The sequence below is a fragment of the Hypanus sabinus genome, chromosome 14 (assembly GCF_030144855.1).
Source record: "Hypanus sabinus isolate sHypSab1 chromosome 14, sHypSab1.hap1, whole genome shotgun sequence".
In the NCBI taxonomy this organism is placed as follows: Eukaryota; Metazoa; Chordata; class Chondrichthyes; order Myliobatiformes; family Dasyatidae; genus Hypanus; species Hypanus sabinus.
This window is the reverse complement of record NC_082719.1, coordinates 100,134,686-100,160,020: the sequence shown is the minus strand read 5'-3', so window position 1 is coordinate 100,160,020 and position 25,335 is coordinate 100,134,686. Positions and strand designations below refer to the sequence as shown.

General features: G+C 42.0%; 1 protein-coding gene across 2 annotated transcripts in view; it reads left to right on the top strand.

The window, feature by feature from the left end:
- poli (polymerase (DNA directed) iota) overlaps positions 1–23,937 on the top strand; it is a 69,544-nt gene extending 45,607 nt beyond the window's left edge. The window contains exons 5-9 of one of the 2 annotated variants that reach the window (XM_059989716.1): positions 3,401–3,637; positions 5,005–5,183; positions 7,334–7,425; positions 13,837–13,970; positions 19,957–23,937. In XM_059989716.1, the coding sequence (XP_059845699.1) occupies positions 3,401–3,637; positions 5,005–5,183; positions 7,334–7,425; positions 13,837–13,970; positions 19,957–20,906 (1,592 nt within the window). In that variant the 3' untranslated portion in view covers positions 20,907–23,937. The remainder of the gene's footprint in view (positions 1–3,400; positions 3,638–5,004; positions 5,184–7,333; positions 7,426–13,836; positions 13,971–19,956) is intronic. The other variant, XM_059989717.1, reaches the window with a different exon arrangement.
- Positions 23,938–25,335: the final 1,398 nt, after the last annotated feature.

Genomic DNA, 25,335 nt, shown 5'->3' with positions numbered 1-25,335 from the left:
TACCTTTAAATCCCAGTTCCTTAGACACAAGATACTGGACATCCAGAGCAACACACGCAAAATGCTGGAGGAACTCAGCAGGTCACGCAGCAGCTATGGAAATGACTAAACATGGATGCTTCGGGCTGAGACACTTCATCAGAACTCATCCTTCCCCTTCATAGATGCTGCTGGACCTGCCGAGTTCCTCCAGCATCTGAGCTCCTCACTACCTCTGCCTAACTGTAGGTGGTTTCACTCCACACTCTCACTGCTCCCAAGAGATATTTGGCATCACCTTGAATTGGCCGTGGCCTTTATTCCTTGTCGTTTTCCATATGTCCAACAGGCATACAACAAAATTAGGCCATTTGGCCCATCGAGTCTTCTCCGCCATTCCATCATGTCTAATTTATTTTCTCACTCAACCCCTATCTTCAGTCTTCTCTCCCATAACACTTGATGTTGAGAGTTAAGGGGCAAAAGTTTGGGGGTAACACGAGAGGGAACTTCTTTACTCAGAGAGTGGTAGCTGTGTAGAACGAGATTCCAGTAGAAGTGGTAGAGGCAGGTTCAATTTTGTCATTTCAAAAATATTGGATAGTATATGGACAGGAAAGGAATGGAGGGTTATGGGCTGAGTGCAAGTAGGTGGGACTAGGTGAGAGTAAACGTTCGGCATGGACTAGAAGGGCCGAGATGGCCTGTTTCCATGCTGTAATTGTTATATGGTTTTATGGTTATATGTCCTTACTAATCATCCAGACAGTGCTCCCTTCTTGCTTCTGCCATTGGGTAGGGATACAGGGGCATTTGGTCCCATACCACCAGGTCAGGAACAGTTAATACCCCTCAATCATCAGACTCCTGAACCAGCATGAATAACTTCACTCACCTCAACACTGAGCCAATTCCATAACTTATGAAGTCACTTTCAAGGCTCTATAACCGATGTTCTCAATATTATTTATGTAGTTGTTTATTTTTTATTTGCACTCATCTTCTTTTGCACATTCATTTTGTCAGTCTTTGAGTGTATTTTTTAATTGATTCTATTGTAATCCTTTGTTTTACTGTGAATGCCCGCAAGAAAATGAATCTCAGAGAGTAGTATATGTTGACAAATACTGGTATGTACCTTGGTAACAAATTTAATTTCAACTTTGAATTTTGAATCAAGAACCTATTGACCTCTGTTTTAAATATACCAAATGACTCGGCCTCCACAGCTGTCTAAGGCAATGAACTTCACAGATTACAAATATCTGCCTAAAGAAATTCCTCCTTATCCCTGTTGTAAATGTACTTCCTTCTATTCTGAGGCTGTGCCCTCGGGTCCTAGGCTCCCCCCATTGTAGTAAATATACTCTCCACATCCACTCTATCTAGGTCTTCCAACATTCGATAGGTCTCTGTGAGATTCCCCCCCTCATTCTTCGAAACTCCAGTGAGTAAGGCCCAAAGCCCAGAGCTCCTCACACATTAGCTCTTTTATCCCTTGGATCATTTCCCAAGGTTAAAACTCAACTGAATGCTTATCTCCCAGTGAGAGCTGATGTTCTGTAACCTCAGGTCAGACTACGCTTGAAGATCTTCACTGAAGCTGGAAGGTTGCTGCAGGTAGTGACCGTGTATGTGGTGGTGATATTCAAAGTCCCAGGTTCCTATAACACAATATATTTCTTCAGTTTATTCACAATTTGCCATATTATTGAAAGCTTCAAGTGATTTGCAGAAATAAAAGTTCAAAGTAAGTTTATTATCAAAGAATGTATAGTGTATATCTTAATATACTACGCTAAGATTTGTTTTATTCATGGTAAAATAAAGAGATAATTGAGAATCGACCAACCAATGTACAAAAAAAGACAAACTGTGCAAATACAAAAAAAAATCAGTAAATAAATAATACTGAGAGTAATTTGTCATATAAATGAAAGCAGACTTGCACAGGCTATGACCGTGTACTGGTAGGAAAATTGCTAAAACCTTGTTTGCAATTTCGTGAGTAAAACAACTTGAGTCTAACTGTGGACAGGACGAAACAGATGATTATGGACTTTAGGAAGATGCAGGCTGACCACTCCTCAGTGCACAGAAACGGAACCACTGTAGTGAGAGTCAGGAGATATAAATTTCTGTGGATCATAAGGGACGATCACATCTGGTCTCTCAATTCCACTTCTTTAACAGAACAGTGTCTCCACTTCCTGAGGAGACTGAGGTGAGTGAGACATTACCCACCCCCACTCTAACTAATTTTTACAGGAGCATTATCGAGAGTGTCCTTACCAGCTGTATCACCATCTGGTAGGGAAATTGTGAAGCATCTAGCAAGACCCAACAAAGGATTGGAAGGTCCGCTGAGAGGACCATATAGGTCTATCTTCCAAACCATCTGAGATACCAAAAGTATTACATCAGCAATCTTCAACCTCTTTGACCCCCCACCATCAGGCAGGAGGTATCATAATATTAGGATAAGTACTGGGGGAAAAGCTTCTTGCTTCTTTCCCCAGACCATAAGACTACTGAACTCCTTGCCACCATCCAGGTCTCATCACTTATGAGGTGCCAGAAGTGTTATATAGTTTGCTTATTTAACTTGTATCATAAAAGCATCCTATGTGACATGTCAATCTTCTGAAATACGTTTTATTAGTTGTTAATTTATTTGTGGTGATATTACTTTATCTGTTGTGTGTGGGTTATATGTTGTGCACTTTGGCCTGGCGGAATATTGAGGCCACGATGAGGCCACACTCAGGTTGAACGAGCAGCACCTTATATCCCACCTGGGTAGCCTCCAACCTGACAACATTAACATTGATTTCTTGAACTTCTAGTAATTGCCGCCCCCCCCCCCCCCACCCACCGCCCTTACCATATCTTATTCCTGTTTCTCTCTGTCATCTTTTCTTCTTACCAGCTCATCACCTCCCTCTGGTGCTCATCCCCTTTCCCTTTCTTCCATGGTCTTCTGTCTTTCCTATCAGAATCCTCCTCCTCCAGCCCTTTATCTCCTTCACCAATCAACTTCCTCGCTCTTTACTTCATCACCTCCTCCTCTCCTGGTTTCACCTGCCACCTTGTACTTCTTCCGCCCCTCCTCCCACCTTCGTACTCTGACCTCTCCCCTTTCTTTCCAGTCCTGATGAAGGATCTCGGCCCAAAACATCAACTGTTTACTCTTTTCTATAGATGCTCCCTGGCCTGCTAAGTTCCTCCAATATTTTGCATGCATTACTTGGATTTCCAGCATCTGGGGATTTTCTCTTGTTAGGGATGTTGCTTCATTTGGTAGTACATGTGGATGGTTGAATGACCATAAACTTGAAATTTATTTTCACTATGAACACTATGAATATATAATTTTCTGAAAATAAAGCACAGCTTTGTTCATTAATTTATTTCTGTACAGCATTAAATCCAGCCGATGAAAAACATGTTCGTTTGGCTCTTGGATCGAAAATCGGAGATGAGATGAGAGGAGCGATATACGAACGGATTGGTCTCACCAGTAGTGCAGGAATTGCGTCCAATAAGTTGCAGGCGAAGCTGGTGTCTGGGACATTTAAACCCAACCAGCAAACAACATTGTTACCAGAAAGCGTTCTAGACTGTATGGGGAACCTCATGCATCTCAAACAAATACCTGGTAAGACTTCTGCACTAAGCTACTTAATTTTCAGGGTTTTTTGGTGTTCATTCATGGGATCTGAGCATTTCTGTGTTTCTAAGGTGTACAGGTTTCGGGTAGATGGGGCTCATTACCGTGGCTGGGAGAAGGAAAACTGATCTGCAATGTCAGCTGCCTTATGGCCATACCCACTCATGGAAAGGCTTTAGGAGTAAACCTTGTGGGAAAAATCTGGAGCTGGAGTTCCTAAAGCAGTCCTGCCCTGAGTTCAGTGCTAACTGGCAACTCCAGTGACATTGCTGGTGCCAAAATGTATTGGTCTCTGCCTTTCCTTTGGATTTGCCAAGCATGTGGAGAGTTGGAGCTACTCGTTCTCCATATCATTCTTCCCTGGTTTGCATATCACAGTTAGGACAGGACATCCATGGTGGAAACCAATCAAGGGAAGGCCTCCTTGACAAGTTAGGTTTAGTAAGTCGTGTGTATGCTACGTTGGCACCAGAAGCATGACAACACTTTACAGGCTGTGTTGGTATATTGTATATTTCAATGCTTTCATGTACATGTGACAGAAAAGCTTATCTCTCTTAATCTCCAGGCTTTGTTGTGCTTCAGTGAATGTACAGGTGAAAATATTCTATGCTTTCTACATTTTTATTTTTATGCACAAACTTGCCTTTCTGAGTAAAAAAACTTAACTCTAACATCTCCCACCTCCCTATACTTTCCTCCAATCACCTTAAAATTATGCCCCCAGGTATTAGTTATTTCCAACCTGGGAAAAAGTCTCTGGCTATCTACTCAATCTATGCTTCTTTTAGAACATCATCATCATCATTATGTGCCGTGTCGTATGACATGGGTGATGATGGTCTATGGCCATGATTGTTCTTGGTAAATTCTTCAGAAGTGGTTTGCCATTGCCTTCTTCTGGCAGTGTCTTTATAAGTCAGGTGACCCCAACCATTATCAATGCTCTTCAGAGATTGTCTGCCTGGTGTCAATGGTTGCACAACCGGGACGTGACATGCACCAGCTGCTCATATCCACTACCTGCTCCCATGGGGTGGCTTGGGGTGGAGGGGACTAAGCTGATGCAACACCTTGCCCATGGATTACTCGCAGGCTAGCAGAGGAAAGGAGTGCCTTATGCCTCCTTTGATAGAGATGTATCTCCACCCCAATACCCATCTTGTTTTACGCCTCTATCAAGCCAGCTCTCATCCTCTTTGCTCCAAAGAGAAAAGCTTTAGTTCACTGAACCTATCCACATAAGACATGCTCTCTAATCCAGGTGGCATCCTGGTAAATCTCTCTACTTCTACATCCTTCCGATTATGAGACATGAGACATTACATCTGTTGTATTTTAACATGCCATTCCAGGGATTGGTCCTAAAACTGTCAGGCGCCTTGAGTTTCATGGAGTTCACACTATTCATGCTCTGCAAACGTTTCCTTTGGACCTGCTGGAGAAGGAGTTAGGAGTGTGCGCAGCACAGCGAATACACAAGCTCAGCTTTGGAGAAGATAATTATCCTGTCACCCCCAGAGGTCCACCCCAGGTAGGATCTTAACCAAGAAAAAATACAACATTGGAGAAACTGAACAGGGGAGCAATATCTGTTTTGGGCAGAAGTTATTGACATTTAGAACTTGGAACGTGCACTCAGTGGACAGTTTATTAGGTACAGGAGGTATGTATTTCTGTATGTTTGTGGTCTTCTGCTGTCATAACATCTGCATTCAGGGATGCTCTTCTGCACACTACTGTTGTAACATGTGGTTATGTGAGTTCCAGTGGCCTTCCTGTCAGCTTGAACCAGTCTGGCCATTCTCCTCTGACCACTCTCATTGACAAAATATTTTCATCCACTGAAATGCCACTCACTGGATGTTTGTTCTCTGTAAACTCTGGAGACAGTTGTATGTGAAATCCCAGGAGGTCAGCAGTTTGTGAGATGCTCAAACTACCCCATCCGGCACCAACAAGGTCAAAGCCACTTAGATGACATTTCTTCCCCATTCTGATGTTTGGTCAGAACCTCTTGACCATGTCTGCATCTTTCATGCATTGAGTTGCTGCCACATGATTAATGATTAGATATTTGCACTAACAAGCAGGTGTACCTAATAAAGAAGCCACTGTGTGTAGAACACAACAGCACAGTATTAGCCCTTTGGCCCATGCGGTTGTGCCAATGTTTTAACCTACTCTAAGATCAATCTAAACCTTCCCTCCTACACAGTTCTCTAGTTTTCTATCATCCATGTGCCTGTCTCAGATCTGTTAAAAATCTTTGATGCATCTGCCTCATTGCCACCCCCTGGTAGAACATTCCACTACTCTGGTAGCAAAAAACCTACCCCTGACATTCCTCTGATACTATCCTCCAATCAACTTAAAATTATGCTGTGATGGAGACCATTCGGTAAACACACTCCTTACTCACATGCATTCAAACACACACAAACATTGCCTTGGCATCCTGCTGTTGTTTTGCTGAGTGTATGCACGTCAATGCCTTCCCCCTCTATATCCTCATAATGGGTCCTAAACCAAGCTGATGTGCTCAGGTTGGCATTATGGTGCCTTTCCAGCCTTACATGGTGGAATATTCCATTTCCAGGTCAGAAACGGACTTTTTAACATCGTAAACCAGCGGGTTGTTGTTATGTCTCCTGCTCACTATGAAAATGGGAGACACCTCCCTCTCCCTTATTAGGGAGAGAGAGAACCTGTGGGTTGCCAAATGCCGGATGAATTGCGATAGGCTTTGGGGTAACTGCAAGTTCTGTGTCTTTTCTATCGCTTCGCTCACGTTTGTGCTCAGTAGCGGGTGCACTTTTTGTTTTGCCAATGGTGGGGGAGGGGAATTGCTGCTCACTGCCATTTACACGCAGGAGGGGGAGCTGGGGGGAACTTTGGGGTTCTCATGTTTAACTGTCATTCATTATCTGGGGCACTTCTCTGTTTTCGTGGATGTTTTGCAAAGAAAAAGCATTTCAGGATGTATATTGTATACATTTTCCTGATATTAAATTGAACCTTTGAACCTTTAGTACATGTTCTTTGAAAACTGTATATAAGGTGGATACTGCTGTTTATTATGTAATCTATTGTAACTACATTGTGGGATGCCTCATATTCTAATTCATGTGTAGTCTTAAGTTAACTTTGTTGGTAATTAAAGATGCTACGTCCTGGTGCCAAATAAAAATGGGCTCATTACCCAAAGTGAGGGAGAGATTGGGGCTGCTAGGAGTTCACACTGAACAAGAATAAGTATGGAGGTATTATTGTGTTTTCTGGTAGAAATCTGTTTGTAAATATTGGCAGTTTCCACTAATTTCACTAATTTTTGTAGGTTTGATTTCTGACACACCTAATAGTCACCCTTGCACTAGGATGCTAAGTGACTTTTGCCATATTTTCTTTGGTCATAGCCCATGTATCTAACATTTGCCCTCTCATTTCGGGCCAAGACCCTTCATTGGGACTGGAAAGGAAGAGGGAAGATGACAGAATAAGAAGGTGATGAGGGGGAGGGGAATAAGGACAAGCTAGAAGGCGACAAGTGAATATACGTGTTGAGATCCCAGTGATACACTAATCAGTCAAATAACTTGATATTGACATTTTCATGCAGAACAACATTAATCTCCAACAAGGGTCTAAAACAGGTTGTTAATTATTTGCATGTTTTTTCCTCAGTCCCTCAGTAATGAAGATTCCTTCCGAAAATGTTCTTCATTGGTGGAAATCCGAACAAAACTTGAAGAGTTACTCATTAATCTCCTAATCAGGTTTGTAAGACCTTTATGGTTGACCTTTTAAATACTGATGACATTTCCATTGTGATATTATCCCATGTTTATACAAAGAATTCATAATACTTAACACCAGATTCAGGAGCAGTTAATACCCCTCAACAGCACAGTGGCATAGCACAACGTTTTACAGTACAGCAACCTGGGTTCAATTCTTGCCACAGCCTAGGAAGAGATTATACATTCTCCCCATGACTGCGTGGGTTTCTTCTGCATGCTCCGGTTTCCTCCTACTGTTCAATGACGTCCCAGTTTGTTGATTAGTTAGTCATTTTAAATTGTCCTGTGACTAAGTTAGGGTTAAATTGGGGGTTGCTGGGTGGTGCAGTTCAAGGGGCTGGAAGGGCTTATTCAATGCTGTATGTCAATAAATAAATATATAAATACAAAAATAGATAAAACCATCAGGCTCTTGAACCAAAGGGGATAACTTCACTCAACTTCACTTGCCCTAATACTGAACTGCTCCCACAATGTATGGACTCAGTTTCAAGGACACTAAGGCTGTCTACAAGAAGGGTCAGAGCCGTGTCTACTTCCTGAGGAGACTGAAGTCCTTTAACATCTGCTGGACGATGCTGAGGATGTTCTACGAGTCTGTGGTGGCCAGTGCTATCATGTTGGCTGTTGTGTGCTGGGGCAGCAGGCTGAGGGTAGCAGACACCAACAGAATCAACAAACTCATTTGTAAGGCCAGTGATGTTGTGGGGATGGAACTGGACTCTCTGACGGTGGTGTCTGAAAAGAGGATGCTGTCCAAGTTGCATGCTATCTTGGACAATGTCTCCCATCCACTTCATAATGTACTGGTAAGGCACGAGAGTACATTCAGCCAGAGACTCATTCCACCGAGATGCAACACTGAGCATCATAGGAAGTCATTCCTACCTGTGGCCATCAAACTTTACAACTCCTCCCTCGGAGTGTCAGACACCCTGAGCCTATAGGCTGGTCCTGGACTTATTTCCACTTGGAATAATCAACTTATTTATTTAATTATTTAATTATTTATGGTTTTATATTGCTCTATTTCTTCACTATTCTTGGTGCGACTGTAATGAAACCCAATTTCCCTTGGGATCAATAAAGTATGTCTGTATGTCTCTTCACCTCATGTTCTTGATATTTATTACTTATTTATTACAGTATTATTATTTATTTTTTCACTTTTTGTATTTGCAGTTTGTTTTTTTTATTGCATATTAGTTGTTCGTCCTGTTGAGTGTAGCCTTTCATTGCTTCTATTGTGTTTCTTGTATCTATTGTGATTTCCCATGAGAAAATGAACCTCGTGTTGTATACGGTGACATATATGTACTTTGATAATAAATTTATTGTGAACTCTGAACTTTGAAATATTCCCAATGACTTGGCCTTCACGTGTGTCTGTGATGGTTGTCCATTATTTCTGACAGTGACAGGAGACCCAGATGGGAGAGATTTTAAAGTGAAAAGAATGTTGCACTGGGTCAGTTCCACTCTCTCGACCCATATGTCCAGATCCAGTGGTAGGAGTAGTTATCACAGCTGGTGTCTTCCTTGGCTGCAGGGGATGACCATGACCTCTGTGCCAAATCATGTCCTTTGCTCTCCACAGAGTTGCAGAACCACCTTCCTGGCTGTTGGATCTCACAGTAAATCTCATCTGCCCAGTCTACCAGAGCTGACTTTGCATGCTAGGACAGGCATGTCCCTATCTCACTGGGGAATGAAACCCACCACTACCCTCACCTGGTTTAGCCTGACTGTCGAAGTACCAAAGTGTGACCACTGTCACGTGCAAACTGCTACTTGGAGCCACAGGAGAGAGTTGAGTGTCCAGTGGCCCAAAGGTGAGTGAGCTGTCCTGGGATGGACAAGCCCCTTTAGCAGAGGTGCTTCCCCTCCCTGCAACCCTATAATTCTCAACAAAGAGAGCTGACTATCAGTTAAAAGAAAATCTCAGGATATCATCCCATCAGATATGTGACTGCCAGCATATTATATAAATCAGATTGTGAGAACATTGACATCTGATCTACCTCCCTGACATCCCTTGCAACTTTGTCCTTGGACAAGACAGATGAAGGTTGTACCTTCACAAAGTTATTTACTTAGTTAGTTAGTTAGTTAGTTACTTATTTAGTTACTTTCTTTCTTACTTAGAGATACGGCACGAAACAGGCTCTTCCAGCCCACCGAGCCACACCACCCAGCAACCACCGATTTAACCCGAGCCTAATCACAGGACAACTAACAATGACTGATTAACCTTCTAACAGATACATTTTTGGATTGTGGGAGGAAACCGGAGCATCTGGAGGAAACACACGCATTCATGGGAAGAATATACAAGCTCCTTACAGTGCAGGAATTGAACTCTGAACTTTGCCACCCTAAGCTATAATTGTGTCATGCCAACCACTACGTTGCCATGGCACCCTATAAAGTTAAATAGAAAATGTGAGGCCCGTGATTAAATCCTAAATCAATTGCGCTGGCATTTGGTTTCCGGTTCTTATAGCAAACTTAATCCACCAGTTTAACTGCTGGATCTTTTTTTAAAAAAATTATATTAAAAATGGAATTTTAAATTCCCTCCCCCCCCCCCTCTCTTCCATTCCCCATACTGGCTCCCCTCTCATCCCTGTCCTTCTTCTCGTCTGTCTACACTTTCCTCTGGTGCCCCTCCTTCCCTTTATCCCATGGTCCACTGACATGTCCTATCAGATTCTTTTTTCACCCTTTACTGCTTATACCTATCACCTCCCAGCTTCTTACTTCATTCCCCTTCCCTGATCCACCTACCTTCCCCCTCTCTTGATCCCACCTATCACCTGCCATTTTGTACTCCTTTCCCTCCCCACTTTCTTTTTCTGGCTATCTTTCTTTCCAGTCCTGGTAAAGTGTCTTGGCTCCAAAACCTGACCTCCTGAGTTCCACCAGCATTTTGTGTTTGTTAATCTATATTGGAAATAGATTAGATTGGTCTTTTCAAATCTCTGGAGTTGAGTGAGAAAGGACAGAGGGAGCTTAATACTACATTAATAAATAATTCTACGGAGGAAGAATTACTGCCTATATTTCCATGAATACCTATTGTAAAAGACTTCCTGTATCATTTAAAGTTCTCTTACTTGTTTCTAAAGCTCTTAGTGGTCTGGGATCAGAGGACATCACCGAATCATTTTTGTTATATAATTCTGCTCAGGCTCTCAAGTCTTTTTCTGCCAGGCTCTTCAATCTCCCCCAAAAGATGATTAGCAGGTCAGCTTTTTTGAACTATGCTCATAAACTGCGGAATTCAATATCTAAGGGATGCAGGCTTATTTTTTACTTTGAAACGCTAGGTCAAAACCCATTTATTTAACCTTGCTTTTAGTTAATTTTTGTCTTTTATTTTCATGTTTATGTTTTTTAATTTTATTTTCACTTTGCACTTTTATGCCATAGTAAAGCACTGTGAACCACATCATCTGTATGAAAAATGCTCTGTAAATAAGTTGTTATTATGAAAATTCTTTGAAAACTAATTGTTAACTTGCTTACGAATTTAGCTATTATTGCGCATAAATCGCCTCAAATAGTTGTGTTACTTTAGCTTTTTATACCCAGTATAGAGGCCACCATGAATACCTGTCATAACATGAATAATGTGCATGGGTGAAGTACCAGGTAAGGTTATCAGTGCTGAGGACAGCAAGGTTACAGGGTGACTCCGTTCAGTGCCAAGCAGCATGCTGGCAGTTTAGTAACTGAATTGCCTGGATGCTGTTTTATTCCAAATGGAGTCGCACTACAATCCTCAGCAGTGACAGTAAAGCTCCAACGTATCATTCCAATGCCCTTGAACTCCAACACCAGCTGCTAAACATAGTAAGTGACATATTGGCATCCCTTTTTAGCAGCTTATAAAATTCACGAATTAAGATGTGCACCCAGTGGCCACTTTATTAGATACACCTCCCTGTATACCTGCTCATCGATGCAAATGTCTAATCACTCAATCATGTGGCAGCAACTCAATACAGGTATCGTCGGGAGGTTCAGTTGTTATTCAGAACAAACCTCAGCATGGGGAAAAATGTGATCTAAGTGAGGAATGATTTTAGTGCCAGATGGGGTGGCTTGAGTATCGCAGAAACTGCTGATCTCCTGAGAATTTCACACACAACAGTCTCTCGAGCGGAGGTTCCCAACCAAGCCATGGATGCTTACCGTTAACTGAGGTGGGGGGGTCCATGAGCCCCAGGGTGGGAACTGCTGCTCTAGGGTGTATGGAGAAAAAGGGTGCGAGAAACAAAAAACACCCAGTGAACAGCAGTTCTGTGGCTAAAAATGCCTTGTTAATGAGAGAGGTCAGAGGAGAATGGCCAGACTGGTTCAAGCTGACAGAAACTCAAAGAGCCACAAGACCATCTCCAAATGCACAACACATTGACTCTTGAAGTGTGGGTTACAGCAGCAGAAGACCACGGACATACACTCAGTAGCCTCTTTGTTAGGCACATGATTATAAACTGGCCACTGAGTGCATGTTCATAAAGTGGAATCGCTAAGTGCTGTGATCAGTGTTACTATGGTAATATTTGCAATCTTTGCTGGAAGAACTAAAATGGGGTATAATTTTAATGTGATTGGAGGAAAGTATAGGGGGAATGTCCATAAGACCATAAAATATAGGAACAGAATTAGGTCATTCAGCCCATCAAGTCTGCACCGCCATTCCATCATGACTCATCCTGTATCTCATTCATCCCCATACACCTGCCTTCTCGTCATATCTTTTGAAGCCTTGACCAGTCAGGAAACAATCAACTTCTGCCTTAAATATGCCCATGGACTTGGCCTCCACCACAGTCTGTGGCAGAGCATTCCACAGATTCACTATTCTCTGGCTAAAACAATTCCTCTTTACTTCCGTTATAAAAGGTTGCCCCTCAAGTTTCAGGCTGTGCCCTCTAGTTCTGGATACCCTCACCATAGGAAACGTCCTCTCCACATCCGCCCTATCCAGTCCTTGCAACATAAGGTAGGTTTCAATATGATCCTCCGTCATTCTTCTAAATTCCAGTGAGTACAGGTCCAAAACTGCCAAACACATCTCATATGTTAACCCTTTCATTCCTGGAATCATTCTCTTGACCCTCCTCTGGGCTCTCTCCAATGATAACACATCCTTTCTGAGATATTGGGCCTCAAACTGTTGACAATACTCCAAGTGCAGCCTGACTGGTGTTTTATAGAGCTTCAGCATAATCTCCCTGCTTGTCAGAGACAGGTTTTTTTACACAGAGAGTGGTGGGTGCATGGAATGCCCTGCCATGGGTGGTGGTAGATGCAGATACATTATGGACATTGAGAAAAGTCTTAGATGGGCAGATGGACGATAGAAGAATTGTGTTATGTAGGTTGATCTTAGAGTAGGTTAACACATTGGCATGGCATTATGAGCTGAAGGTCCTGTATTGTGCTGTAATGTTCTATGCCTTGTGAACTCAACAGGTTCTGTGGAGGAAAATGAACAGATAATGATTTGTGCCAAGATCCTTTGTCAGGCTCTTCACCATAGATACTGCCTAATCTGCTGAGTTACTCCACTAGTTTGTGCATTCTTCAGCACCTGTAGAATGTCTTGTGTCACTGTATTGGCCATGACACTACAGTTACTGTATATCAGAATCACTTTATTGCCAGTATGTGAAACTTACTTCCTTGGAACATAGAAGACTGAGAGGATATTTGATAGACGTATACCAAATAGTGAGGGGGAAATGATAGGATAAATGCATAGAGTGTTTTTCCACTGAGGTTGGGTGGTACTACAACTAGAGGTCATGGATTAAGCATGACACGAGGAGAAACATCTACACTTCTATATGAGAGTGTGGAACGAGTTGCCAATGCAAGTGGTGCATGTGAGCTCAATTTCAACATTTGAGAGAAGTTTAGATAGGTACATGGATGGTAGTGGTATGGGGGGGTGGGGGTGCTATGCTGCAGATCAATGGGAGTAGGCAGTTTAGATGGTTTGGCACAGACTAGAAGGGCCAAAAGGCCTGTTTCTGTGCTGTACTTTTCTATGACTCCATGATTCTGTACCAGAATTGATTGTGATTCGGCACCAAGAATAAAACACAGGACAATATCATAACAGACAACACAATAGCAACCAACAATTTAGAAGAAAACAGTGCAAGCAGCCATGAGCCATCAACAATTAGCAGAACTGTTACATGCACAAATGTCAATAACCAAACTTAATAAATGTGAACATATGAAGAGACTCAATAAAGCTCAACAGAACAAGGAGAGCCGGAAAGAACACTGAATGGATGTTAGATAAATCTCTGTGCTTCAGTGAATGAATTGTATTGGTCTTGAGAACTATACAGTTTTTTTTTGCAGGTTACAGAAAGATGGGCGTGTACCACGGACCATAAGATTAACAATTAGACGCTCTTCGGCTACTAACCAATGGTTCAATCGAGAGAGTCGACAGTGTCCTGTTCCAAACCAGCTTATGCCGAAACTTAACACAGGTGATGTTATTGTTATTTTCATATTCTCTCACATTTCCTTTCAAAATAGAAAGAGGACATTCAGCCTACATTCAGTAAATGCCAATTATCCATGAAACCAGCTCAAGTCCTCTTTAATTTCCCTGTAACCTGATTTCACTCTTACACACTCTATTTCTTTCATGATGGCCTGGAGAGGTGGCACAATAATATGATTATTGTAATGCTTAACTGTGCCAATGATTGGAGTTCAATTCCTGCTGTCTGTAAGGAGTTTGTATGTTCTCCCTGTGATCGTGTGGATTTCCTCCAGGTGCTCCTGTTACCTACCACATTCCAAGGACATACAGTACAAGTTAGGGTTAGTGAGTTGTGTGCATGCTACATTGGTGACAGAGGTGTGGTGATGCCTGCAGGCTGCTTCAGCACATCGTCGGACTGTGCTGGTCATTGACACAAACCGTTTCGATGTTTTGATCTACATGTGACAGATAAAGCTAATGTTTATTCTTTATTTAGCAATTTTATGTTCAGCACTGTACTGCTGCTGCCACATTATTGTGGCCTGAAGGGCCTGTACTGTGCTATAATGTTCTATGGTTCTGCATTCTTAAAAATGCCGTTTGCTACACTGCAGTTCAAAGGCTGCTGCCATTCTGAGGCAAGTCACCATTGTTCACGATGGAAGTCCAGAGCAACACGCACAAAATGCTGGAGGAATTCAGCAGGCCAGGCGGCATCAGTGGAGATAAATGTTGACCGCTTATTCATTTCTGCAGATGCTGCCTGACCTGCTGAGTTCCTCCAGTATTTTGTGTGTGCCACTATTCAACATAATTCAGAATCGTAATAATGGAGATTCTTTGATTCAGCAGAGTGCATTCCTGTCCTCAGTTGGAAACAACACATAGCCGTGATCAACAGAATGTGGTCAGTAACAAAACCACTGGTTATCTTGGACTTTGTTGAAGTTCTCCTGATGTCAAATAGTCTTCTAGCAATGGAATGAACCGTGCCTGAGGCTTGAGTCAGTGTCCTTGGCCAGAGAAAAGCAAGGCCAGCAAGAACACTTAAAAACAAATGAATCAAAATCAGGGTTATTATCTATGTACAGTACTGTGCAAAAGTCCTAGGCACACATACTGTATGTCACCAGGGTGCTTAATACATTTATACAGTACTGTATTTGTCAACATGGAGCGAAGAGTGAGTTTGTAAATCTCGCAGGAGCAAAGGAAGTAGGTAATTTGATTCCAAACAATTGGTTTATTGACCATTACAGAATGTCTCTCTGGTGCTTCCCACTCCCTCCCCTCTCCCTTTCCCTTTTTCCCAACTGTGATTCCCTTCTCCTTGCCCCCTTCCCACTCTCAGTCCACAATAGAGACCCATATCAGAATCAGGCTTATCATCACACACATCTGTCATGAAATTTGCTTTTTTTTGCAGCAGCAGTACAGTGCAATACACAAAATTATTACAGTATTGTGCAAAAGTCTTAGACACATATATATAGCTAGAGTGCCTAAGATTTTTGCACGGTATTGTATGTCTTGAAATTTATTGTTTTGGGACTGAAATACTATGCAGAAAATAAAACTACTTTAAATTACAAAATAAATAGTGCAAAAAACAAGAAGTAATGATGTAGTGTTCATTGCCCATTGAGCAATCTAATGGCAGAGAGGAGAAGCTGTTCCTCAAATGTTGACTGTGGGTCTTCAGGCTCCTCCCAGCTGTCGTACCTTAGATGATGATGACGTTGCCTCTGTGTTTGTCCTTGATGGTGGGGAGGATGGGGCTCATAATGGAGCTCGCTGAGTCTACAGCCTTGGCAATCCTGTATATTGAGGGTCCACACCATGCTTTAATGAAACCAGTGTAAATGACTAACCAAATCTCCTAACGAATGTGAACTACTGATGTGCCTCCTTTGCGATTGCCCAGGATAGATCTCTGAGGTGCTAATGCCCCGGAACCTGAAGCTGCTCACTGCTGGCCTCTCTTTGAGGATTGCTGGGCGGCCTCCTGACTTCCCTTTACTCAACTCCACAATCAATTCAAGGATAAAGGATCAAAGATCAATTTTGTTCACCAGATATATTTACATATATTATGAATTTATGTGCTGATCAGGGTATGACATGAAAAAAACAATAACATTCAACAATTATGAAAAATAAAGAATTATATAAAAATAATGTTAGAAGTACAGAATAAAACATGCAAAAAAGTACATGAACACCAGCATGTATTTACAGAGTAAACAGCCGTATAAAAAGTGTTTTAAAGTGTTTACAGTTTCTCGACCTTGCTGACATAGCTCAGTACGGGCCTTTTGACCCACAAGGTTCTGCTGACCTGTATAAACACAACATTGAGTTGCTTCTATGACACCACACAGCCAGCCAATCTTTCTCACTCCTGTATGCCTCCTCACCAGCATTTAGATACTACTTATAACTGTGGTGACAGGGATAGGTTTGAACTGAGATAAAGGTAATGTAGTCTGTGACAGCTCTTTGATTACAGAGGGTTGACAAGAATTATTGTGGGAATGAAAGGGTTAATGTGTTTGGCGTTCTGGGCCTGCACTCCCCGGAGTTTAGAACAATGAGTGGAGATCTCATTGAAACCTATCGAATAGTGATAAGGTGGGTTTGGATTGATGTTTCCTACAGTTTCTGAGTCTAAGATCAGAGGGCACAGCCACAGAATAGAAGGACATCTATCTAAAACAGAGATAAGCCACAGGGAAGTGAGTGAGTCTGTGGAATTCATGGCTGTGGAGGCCAGATCATTGGGTATATTTAAAGTGGAGGTTAATGGGTTCTTTATTGGTAAAGGCATCAAAGGATACATAGAAACATAGAAAATAGGTGCAGGAGTAGGCCATTTGGCCCTTTGAGCCTGCACCGCCATTCAGTATGATCATGGCTGTTCATCCAACTCAGAATCCTGTACCTGCTTTCTCTCCATACCCCCTGATCCCTTTAGCCACAAGGGCCATATCTAGCTCCCTCTTAAAATATAGCCAATGAACTGGCCTCAACTGTTTCCTGTGGCAGAGAATTCCACAGATTCACCACTCTCTATGTGAAGAAATTTTTCCTTGTCTCGGTCCTAAAAGGCTTCCCCTTTATCCTTAAACTGTGACTCCTCGTTCTGGACTCCCCCACCATCAGAAACAATCTTCCTGCATCTAGCCTGTCCAATCCCTTAAGAATTTTATACGTTTCAATAAGATCCCCGCTCAATCTTCTAAATTCTAGCGAGTATAAGCCTAGTCGATCCAGTCTTTCTTCATATGAAAGTCCTGCCTTCCCAGGAATCAGACTGGTTAACCTCCTTTGGACTCCCTCTATGGCAAGAATGTCTTTCCTCAGATTAGGGGACCAAAACTGCACACAATACTCAAGCTGTGGTCTCACCAAGGCCTTGTACAACTGCAGTAGAACCTCCCTGCTCCTGTACTCAAATCCTCTTGCTATTAATGCCAACATACCATTTGCCTTTTTCACTGCCTGCTATACCTGCATGCCCACTTTCAATGAAAGTGACACCCAGGTCTCGTTGCACCTGCCCTTTTCCTAATTGGCCATCATTCAGGTAATAATCTGTTTTCCTGTTCTTGCAACCAAAGTGGATAACCTCACATATATCCACATTAAATTGCATCTGCCATGAATTTGCCCACTCACCTAACCTATCCAAGTCACCCTGCATCCTCTTAGCATCCTCTTCACAGCTAACACCGCCACCCAGCTTCGTGTCATCCGCAAATAGGGAGAAAGCAGGAAAGTGGGGTTGAGAGGGATAATATATCAACCTTGATGGAATGGTGGAGCGGACTCACTGGGTTGAGTGGCCCAATTCTGCTCCTATGGCCTATGGTCTTATGGTATTATTACTATGATGGAGGAATATTTTATCTTGAAGGATGAGATGTAAAGGGTTAAGGAATGAGGTATGTGAAAATGAAGGAAGCTGGAGATCCCTAGCACAGGGGTTCCCAACCTGAGGTTCACAGACCCCTCAGTTAAGGGTAGGGGTCCATGGCTTTAAAAAAAAGTCAGAGACCCCTGCCTCAGCAGGTCTAGCACCACCTGCAGAGACAAAATTAGAGTTTGTGGAACGAGCTTCCAGTAGAAGTGGTGGAGGCAGGTTCAGTATTGTCATTTAAAGTAAAATTGGATAGGTATATGGACAGGAAAGGAATGGAGGTTATGGGCTGAGTGCGGGCCAATGGGAATAGGTAAGTGTAAGCGTCAGCACGGACTAGAAGGGCCAAGGTGGCCTGTTTCCATGCTGTAATTGTTATATGGTTACATGGTTAACGTTTCTGGTGATGACAAATAAACAACACATCCTCAGTAACACAAGAGATTCTACAGATGCTGGAAGTCTGGAGCAACACACAAAAAATGCTGCAGGAGCTCTGAATGAGAGGCAGCATCTATGAAGGGGAAGAAAGAGTTGATAATTCCCTTCATTAAGTTGCTAACAGACGTATAACCAGAAATGCTTGTTTTTATTTTAGATTTTCAACACCTGTGTTGTTTTCCTGCTGATGAATGAAGAGGAGGGGTTAAATGAGGAAGTGCTCATTTAAGAGGTTTCATAATACCCCAGTGACAACAATTTTCCGATGATGTCACTGTTGGTAGAGTTGCAGATGGTAACGAGGAGGCGTACAGGAGTGAAGTGGATCAGCTGGTTGGTGTTGCAACAGAAACCTCACAACAGTGGCAAGAATAGGGAATTTATTGCAGACTTCAGGAAGGGAAAGGTGGGAGAACACATGCCAATTCTCATTGAGGGAGCCAGCGTTGGCAAAGGTGCACAGCTTCAAATCCCTACATGTCAACATCTCCAAGGATCTATCCTGGGCTTAGCATATTGATGCAATCATTAAGAAGGCATGCCAGTGGCTCCTCTTGGGTAGGGCCAAAGACTCTAAGAAATTTCCCCACGTGTACGGAGGGGAGCGTTCTGACAGGTTGTATCGTCACCTTGCATGGAGGCTGCAGAGGACTGTGGACTCAGCCAGTTCCTTCATGGCCACAATCCTCTCCACCATTGAGGACATCTTCAGAGAGGCAGTGCCTTAATGAGGTAGCATCCATCATTAAAGACCCTCAACATCTGGGTAATGCCCTTTTCCCATTAATACCATCAAAGAAAAGGTTTGGGAACCTGAAGCCAGAACATCTTCAGACTGTGTTGGCTGTTCACACAGACACATTTTACTGTATGTTTTCAATGTTTGGATGTGTATGTAATAGATAAGGTTAATCTTAATGATGCACATTCAACGTTTTAGGAACAGCTTCTTCCCCTCTGCCATCAGATTTCTGAATGGTCCCTGAACCCAAAGCACTATTCCTCTTTTGCACTGTATTTTGTATTGAAACACACTGAATTTTTTTGTCTTGCACAGTACTGCTGCCAGAAAGCAGCAAACTTCACAACATACAGTAGGTTAGTGATAATAAACATGGGCATTCACAGTAAATACAAAGAAATGCATTAGAATTAACAAAAGCCACACACAATACACCCAACAAGATGGGGTAATAACCAATATGCAAAGACAACAAATTCCAAATACGAAAAGAATGGGGGAAAAATAGAAATAATAATTATAATAAATAAATAAGCAATAAATATTGCGAACATGAGATGAAAAGTCCCTGAAAGTGAGTCTATTGGTTTTGGGAACAGATTAGTGTTGTAGTGAGTGAAGTTGAGTGACATTATCCCCTCTGATTCAAGAGCCTGATGGTTGAGGGGTAATAACTGTTCCTGAACCTGATGGTGTGGGTCCTAAGGCACCCGTACCTTCTATCTGATGGCAGCTGCGAGAAGAGAGCCCTGAAATCTGTTTCTGATGAATTAGGCATGATCTGTGAAAGTAGTAAATTATGTTTGTGGGGGTGGATATATTGATTGATGGTTATCTATTATATTGCCCTTCCTCACGGCTTATTACCCCTCTTCTCTCTAGGGACCTGTGAACTTGTGCCTCCACTGGTTGACATCCTAATAAAGCTGTTGCAAAAGATGGTGGACACAAGATATCTGTTCTTCGTAAGCCTCCTGAATGTGTGTTTCTCTAATCTGATGCAGCCCGCCTTGCCTTCTCCTCTCAAAGGATCGATTGGCTTCTACTTAACGCAGAAATCTCCCGGAAAATTAGACACAAGTCCAAAGGTAAAAGTAAAAAGGCAGCTTCTCGAACAATGGAGAGAGTCTGATGATTTGGGAGATGCTACAAGTCCGTTGAAAAAGAAAAGAAATTTCTTAGAATCTGCTTCAGAGGACAGTTCTGATTCAGCCCAGGTGTTCTCAAATACTGATCTGCCACCTGGGATTGACCTGAATGTATTTAGAGAACTCCCCGCTAATATTCAGAAGGAAATTATATCTGACGCCAGCCGTTCACCGGATCAGCAGAAATATCACAGTCCCCAAAAGCAGAGTATTGAGAAAACACCTCGTAAAAGCAGCTTTTCCTTCAGGTCTCTCACAGAGGATCAGAGGAAGTTGCTGGTACCCCCTGATCCTGAGAGTAATTTGTCCAATCCTAGTGCAGTTCACTGTATTGCTCCAGATTTTCACAGCAGGATGTCAGCTGGTCCTGGAAACCACTTGGAGGCACGAGCTGTGCCAGGCCCTTCACCTCCATGTGAAGTTTTGCAGCCTGCTAAGAGGGCTCCTGAGGCACCCACCGATCAAAGTTCCCCACCCTTCCCCAACAATGTGGATGCAAAGGTGTTCTCACAATTGCCAGCTGAACTTCAGAAAGAACTTCTCGGGGAATGGAAACAGCAAAGGATTATGTCGAAGGTAGATGTAACAAAACGAGACAGCAAAGTCAAACCCAGCACAGGACCCAGACACTGCCAAAAGACTCCCAAGTCCAACAGTATTCTAAGGTACTTTAGCAAAAGGTAGAACTCAAGCTTGATGTGTTTATAGTGTACCACAAAACAAGAATAACCTCTTCAAAAGTGTATATTGCAGAACTGAAAGGACCGGTACTGGAAATTGAGACAAGTCACAACTACTGCTAATAGAACAGAAAACATCCCAGCACAGTACAGGCCCTTCGGCCCACGATGTTGTTCTGACCTTTTAACCTACTCCAAGATCAATCTAATCCCTCTCTCCTACATAACCCTCCAGTTTTCTTTCATCCATATGCCTATCTAAGAGTTTCTTAGAAGTCCCTAATGTATCAGTCTCTATCACCCACCACTCTCTGTGTAAAATAAAAACAACTTGCTTTTGAAATTCCCCCTGTACTACCCTCCAATCACATTAAAAGTACATCTTTACATTTTGGCTATTTCCACCCTCGGAAAAATGCACTGGCCGTTCATACGCCTATCATCTCTACCAAATCTATCTACCTATCTATCAAATCACTGGACGTCCTTCTTCACTCTGAAGAGATAAACCCTAGCTCATTGAACCTTTCCACATAAAGGTATGCTCTGTAATCAAAGCAGCATCTTAGTAAATCTCCTCTGCACCCTCTCCAGAACTTCCACATCCTTCCTACAATACCAGATCTGAAAATATTCCAAGTGTGGTCTAACCAGGGTCTTATAGAACTGCTCTTGAACTCAGTCTCACAACTAATGAAGGTCAACGCACTATACATCTCCTTAACAAACCCATGAACGATAAATTCTAATTTTAGTGGGAAGGATTCTTCTCAAGTTCAAGTTCAGTTTATAGTCAACCATACACTACCAAGTGAAACAATGTTCCTCCGGACCAAGGTGCACAACAAAGTACATATACCTTATACACATAACACATAAAGTAATATTACCTCAAATAAATTAACAAATATTAAACAAATAATAATTTACAAAATAAGTTAAAAAGTAAAGAGTATAAATCTACTGGCACTTCATACATGATGAGACCTGGGTGGTGGCAGGGAGTTCAATAGACATGGCCTAGGGGAAGAAGCTGTTACTCAGCCTAACAATTCTTGTCCTAATGCTATGGAATCTCCTGCCTGATGGTAGAGCAGGGGATCCCAACCTTTTTTTGTGCCATGGACCAATAGCATTAATCAAAGAGGTCCATGGATCCTTGGCAGGGAACTCCTGTGATAGAGGGTCAAACAAGTTGTTGGATGGATGGGACCAATCATTGGTAAGAGCTCTGCATATGCAGTGTTCCTGACAAATGTTTGAAGTCAAAGGATCTTTTCCAAATGTAGTAATACAGAGGATCTAATTCTGTCTACATTTGGCAAAAGTGAAGAAATACAAAACAGAGATTTAATTACCTTCTTCCTCTTCTCACCTGCATCTCTCCAGAGGGGACGGGCAGGCAGTGACTCCCAGGTAATAACAATGGTGCTTGTGTTTTGGACAGTAAAATCTAGGAAAGTTCTGATGTAGGAAATAAAGTGAACACTGAGAAATGGAAGCCCAATCACGAAGTCTATCCTTAAAGCCGGGAACAGTTGAAATTTTAAAGCAGAAATATCAATTTTCAAAGAAGGAAGCTGCTGTTCAAAGTAAATTTATCATCAAAGTACAAATGTGTCACCATATACACTCTGTGATTCATTTCCTTATAGGCATTCACAATAAACACAATAGAATCAACAGAAAAACCACACAACAATCAATATGCAAAAGACAATGAACTGTACATGTACAAAAAAAGGTGATAATAACAAATAAGTAAGCAATAACTATTGAAAATGTGAACTGTAGAGTACTTAAAAGTGAGTCCAGAAGTTGTTCTTAGGTTGACTAATCAGTTCAAAGTTGGGGTCAATGTAGTTCAAGAGCCTAATGGTTGAAGGATAATAACTGTTCCTGAAACTGATGTTCTGGGAGTTGAGGCTCCTGTATCTCCTTCCTGCTGGCAGCAGTGAGAAGAGAGCATGGTCTGGATTGTCAGGGTCCCTGTTGATACATGCTGCTTTCCTGCAACAATGCTTTATGTAGATGTGCCAAATGGTGGGGAGGACTTTACCCGTGATGGTCTGGGCCATATCCACTACTTTTTGAGGGTTTTCCCCATTCAAAGTCAGTGTGTTTCCATACCAGGCCATGATGCAATCAGCTAATATACTCTATAGCAGTTTATCTGAGTTTAAGATGACGTACCAAATCTGCACGGACTTCTAAGGAAGAGCTGCCTTTGTAACGGCACTTGTGTGCTGGACAGGCCTAGGCCAGGCCCATGTGTAACAGCTCGTGTATTATGTTCAGCGTTTTAACCTTAAAAAGTATATCAAAAATCAACGTTATTTGCAATATCCATTTACATGTATTAGGAATTTGCTGTGGTGTGTTAGAGCGACATACAAAGAAATTCAACAATTATAAAGAATAAAGGTTAAAGAATGGATATGAAACAAAATAAGCATAAATACAGAAATACCAGCATGTATTTACAATATAAGCAGTATTATAAAAAGTGATTGAAAGTGTTTACAGTGGAGTGATTTTGGGGCGGGGCTGTCTATGGTAATAGAGAGGGGTGCTGTGGCATGGAACGAACTAGAATGGTTGATCAGATTAACTGCCTGGGGAAGAAACCTTTAAGATGGTGTGAAGTTTTTGTTTAATAGCCTATCGCACTTTCCAGAAGTGAGCTTTTGGAAAAGGCAGTTTACAGAATGGGTTGTATCCACGTTATTTCCTGCCTGCTTCTTTGTCCTGCTCACACAAAAGTTCTGCGGTGACGGTAGACTGTTTGCCAATATGACTGTACTTGGACATGACAATGAAACAAAATGACTGAAAGCAACGTTCTTGAATGCTCGCAGTGTTCCTAAACATGTGGTGTCCTTCAAAGAAAACATTAGATGTGCAGTGGAATGTGTGGTCTGTGTTGCATGGCACGTCAGCTGTGTCTGTTTGCCAATTCAACAGATTGCCGTGATAGTGTTGCTATGATTGTTATAAACTCACTGTGTTTACAAAAATAAAGTTAACTGATTGAATTGTTGTCATTAAAAATTCTGACATGCTGTGCATTTCAGCATTCTGTGGAATTGCTCTAAATTATAATTAAAATGTTTTATAGAATCTATTGTTAGCTGAAAAATCACTGACAATGAGTAATGATGTAGAATTACATTCACAATTCACTTGGTGTTTGTTTTATCTCTGATGGATATCTACCTTTAGATTCAGATTTATTTTATTATGTGTATACTGAAACACACAGTGAAGCATGTTATTTGTGTTAACAACTAAGGATGTGTGGAGGTGGGGTGTGTTAGTGTCGCCACATATTCTGTACCAGTGCCAACATAGCATGCCCACAGTGTTCCACAGAACAACACATGCATATACACAGTCCTCTAACCCCTGGACAGATCACTTTCAACCTCCAACCTCCAATAGTCTCGTGAATTCGTAAAGTCAGGGCTATGTCCATCCAGGCTCAACTTCCAGACTACTGATCTAGAACTAATGAGTGAAGAGAAATCAATTCAATTCTATTCACGTTTAATTGTCGTTCAGCCATACAGGAATACTCATGAATACAGCCAAACGAAGAAGTGTTCTTCAAGGTCAAGATGCAAAACGCAGTACCGACAATCACACACAGCACAAAGCACACACAAAACAGCAGGCACAATGGTATCGTATTCACACAATAGGAGTCAAAAGCTCGTGGCATCAGTCCACAGTTGACCACAATAGAGCCCGTCTCCTGCTGTGTGAACACTGGGGGGAAGCACCAACTTCAGCCTGGGTGCCACGTCACACCTCCCTCAGGTGATACAGCAGCTTAAAGCCAAGTCCTCACATACATAAGATAACAAGCCCATTAGACTCTCAATCAAAATGCAACCACACAAAATATACTTGTATGTAATCCAGACCCTTCAGTCCATTGAAATCTTCAGTTGACCAGAGATTAGTTTTATTTGCCACATGTATATTGAAACGTACAGAGAAATCTGTGATTTCATCAACAAGCAAAGTTTCAAAGTAAATTTATTATCCAAGTCCATCTATGTCACCATTGAGATATTGCCCTGAGATTCATTATTCAATAAATCCACAGAATAATAACAACGGCAGCATCAATGAAAGATCACACCAACTCAGCATTCAACCAGTGTGCAAAAGACAACAAACTGTGCAAATACTAATAGAAAGAAATAATAATAAATAAATAAGCAATAAATATCAAGAACATGAGATGAAGAGTCCTCAAAAGAGAGTCTGTAGGTTGTAGTGTTGGGATAAGTGAAGATATCCCCCTCTGTTTCAAGAGCTTGATGGTCAACGAGTGCTAACTGTTGCTGAACCTGGTGGTGCGAGTCTTGAGGCCGCCACACTTCCAGCACCATCATTTGTGGACATCCTGGTGTTGGGGCACCGTC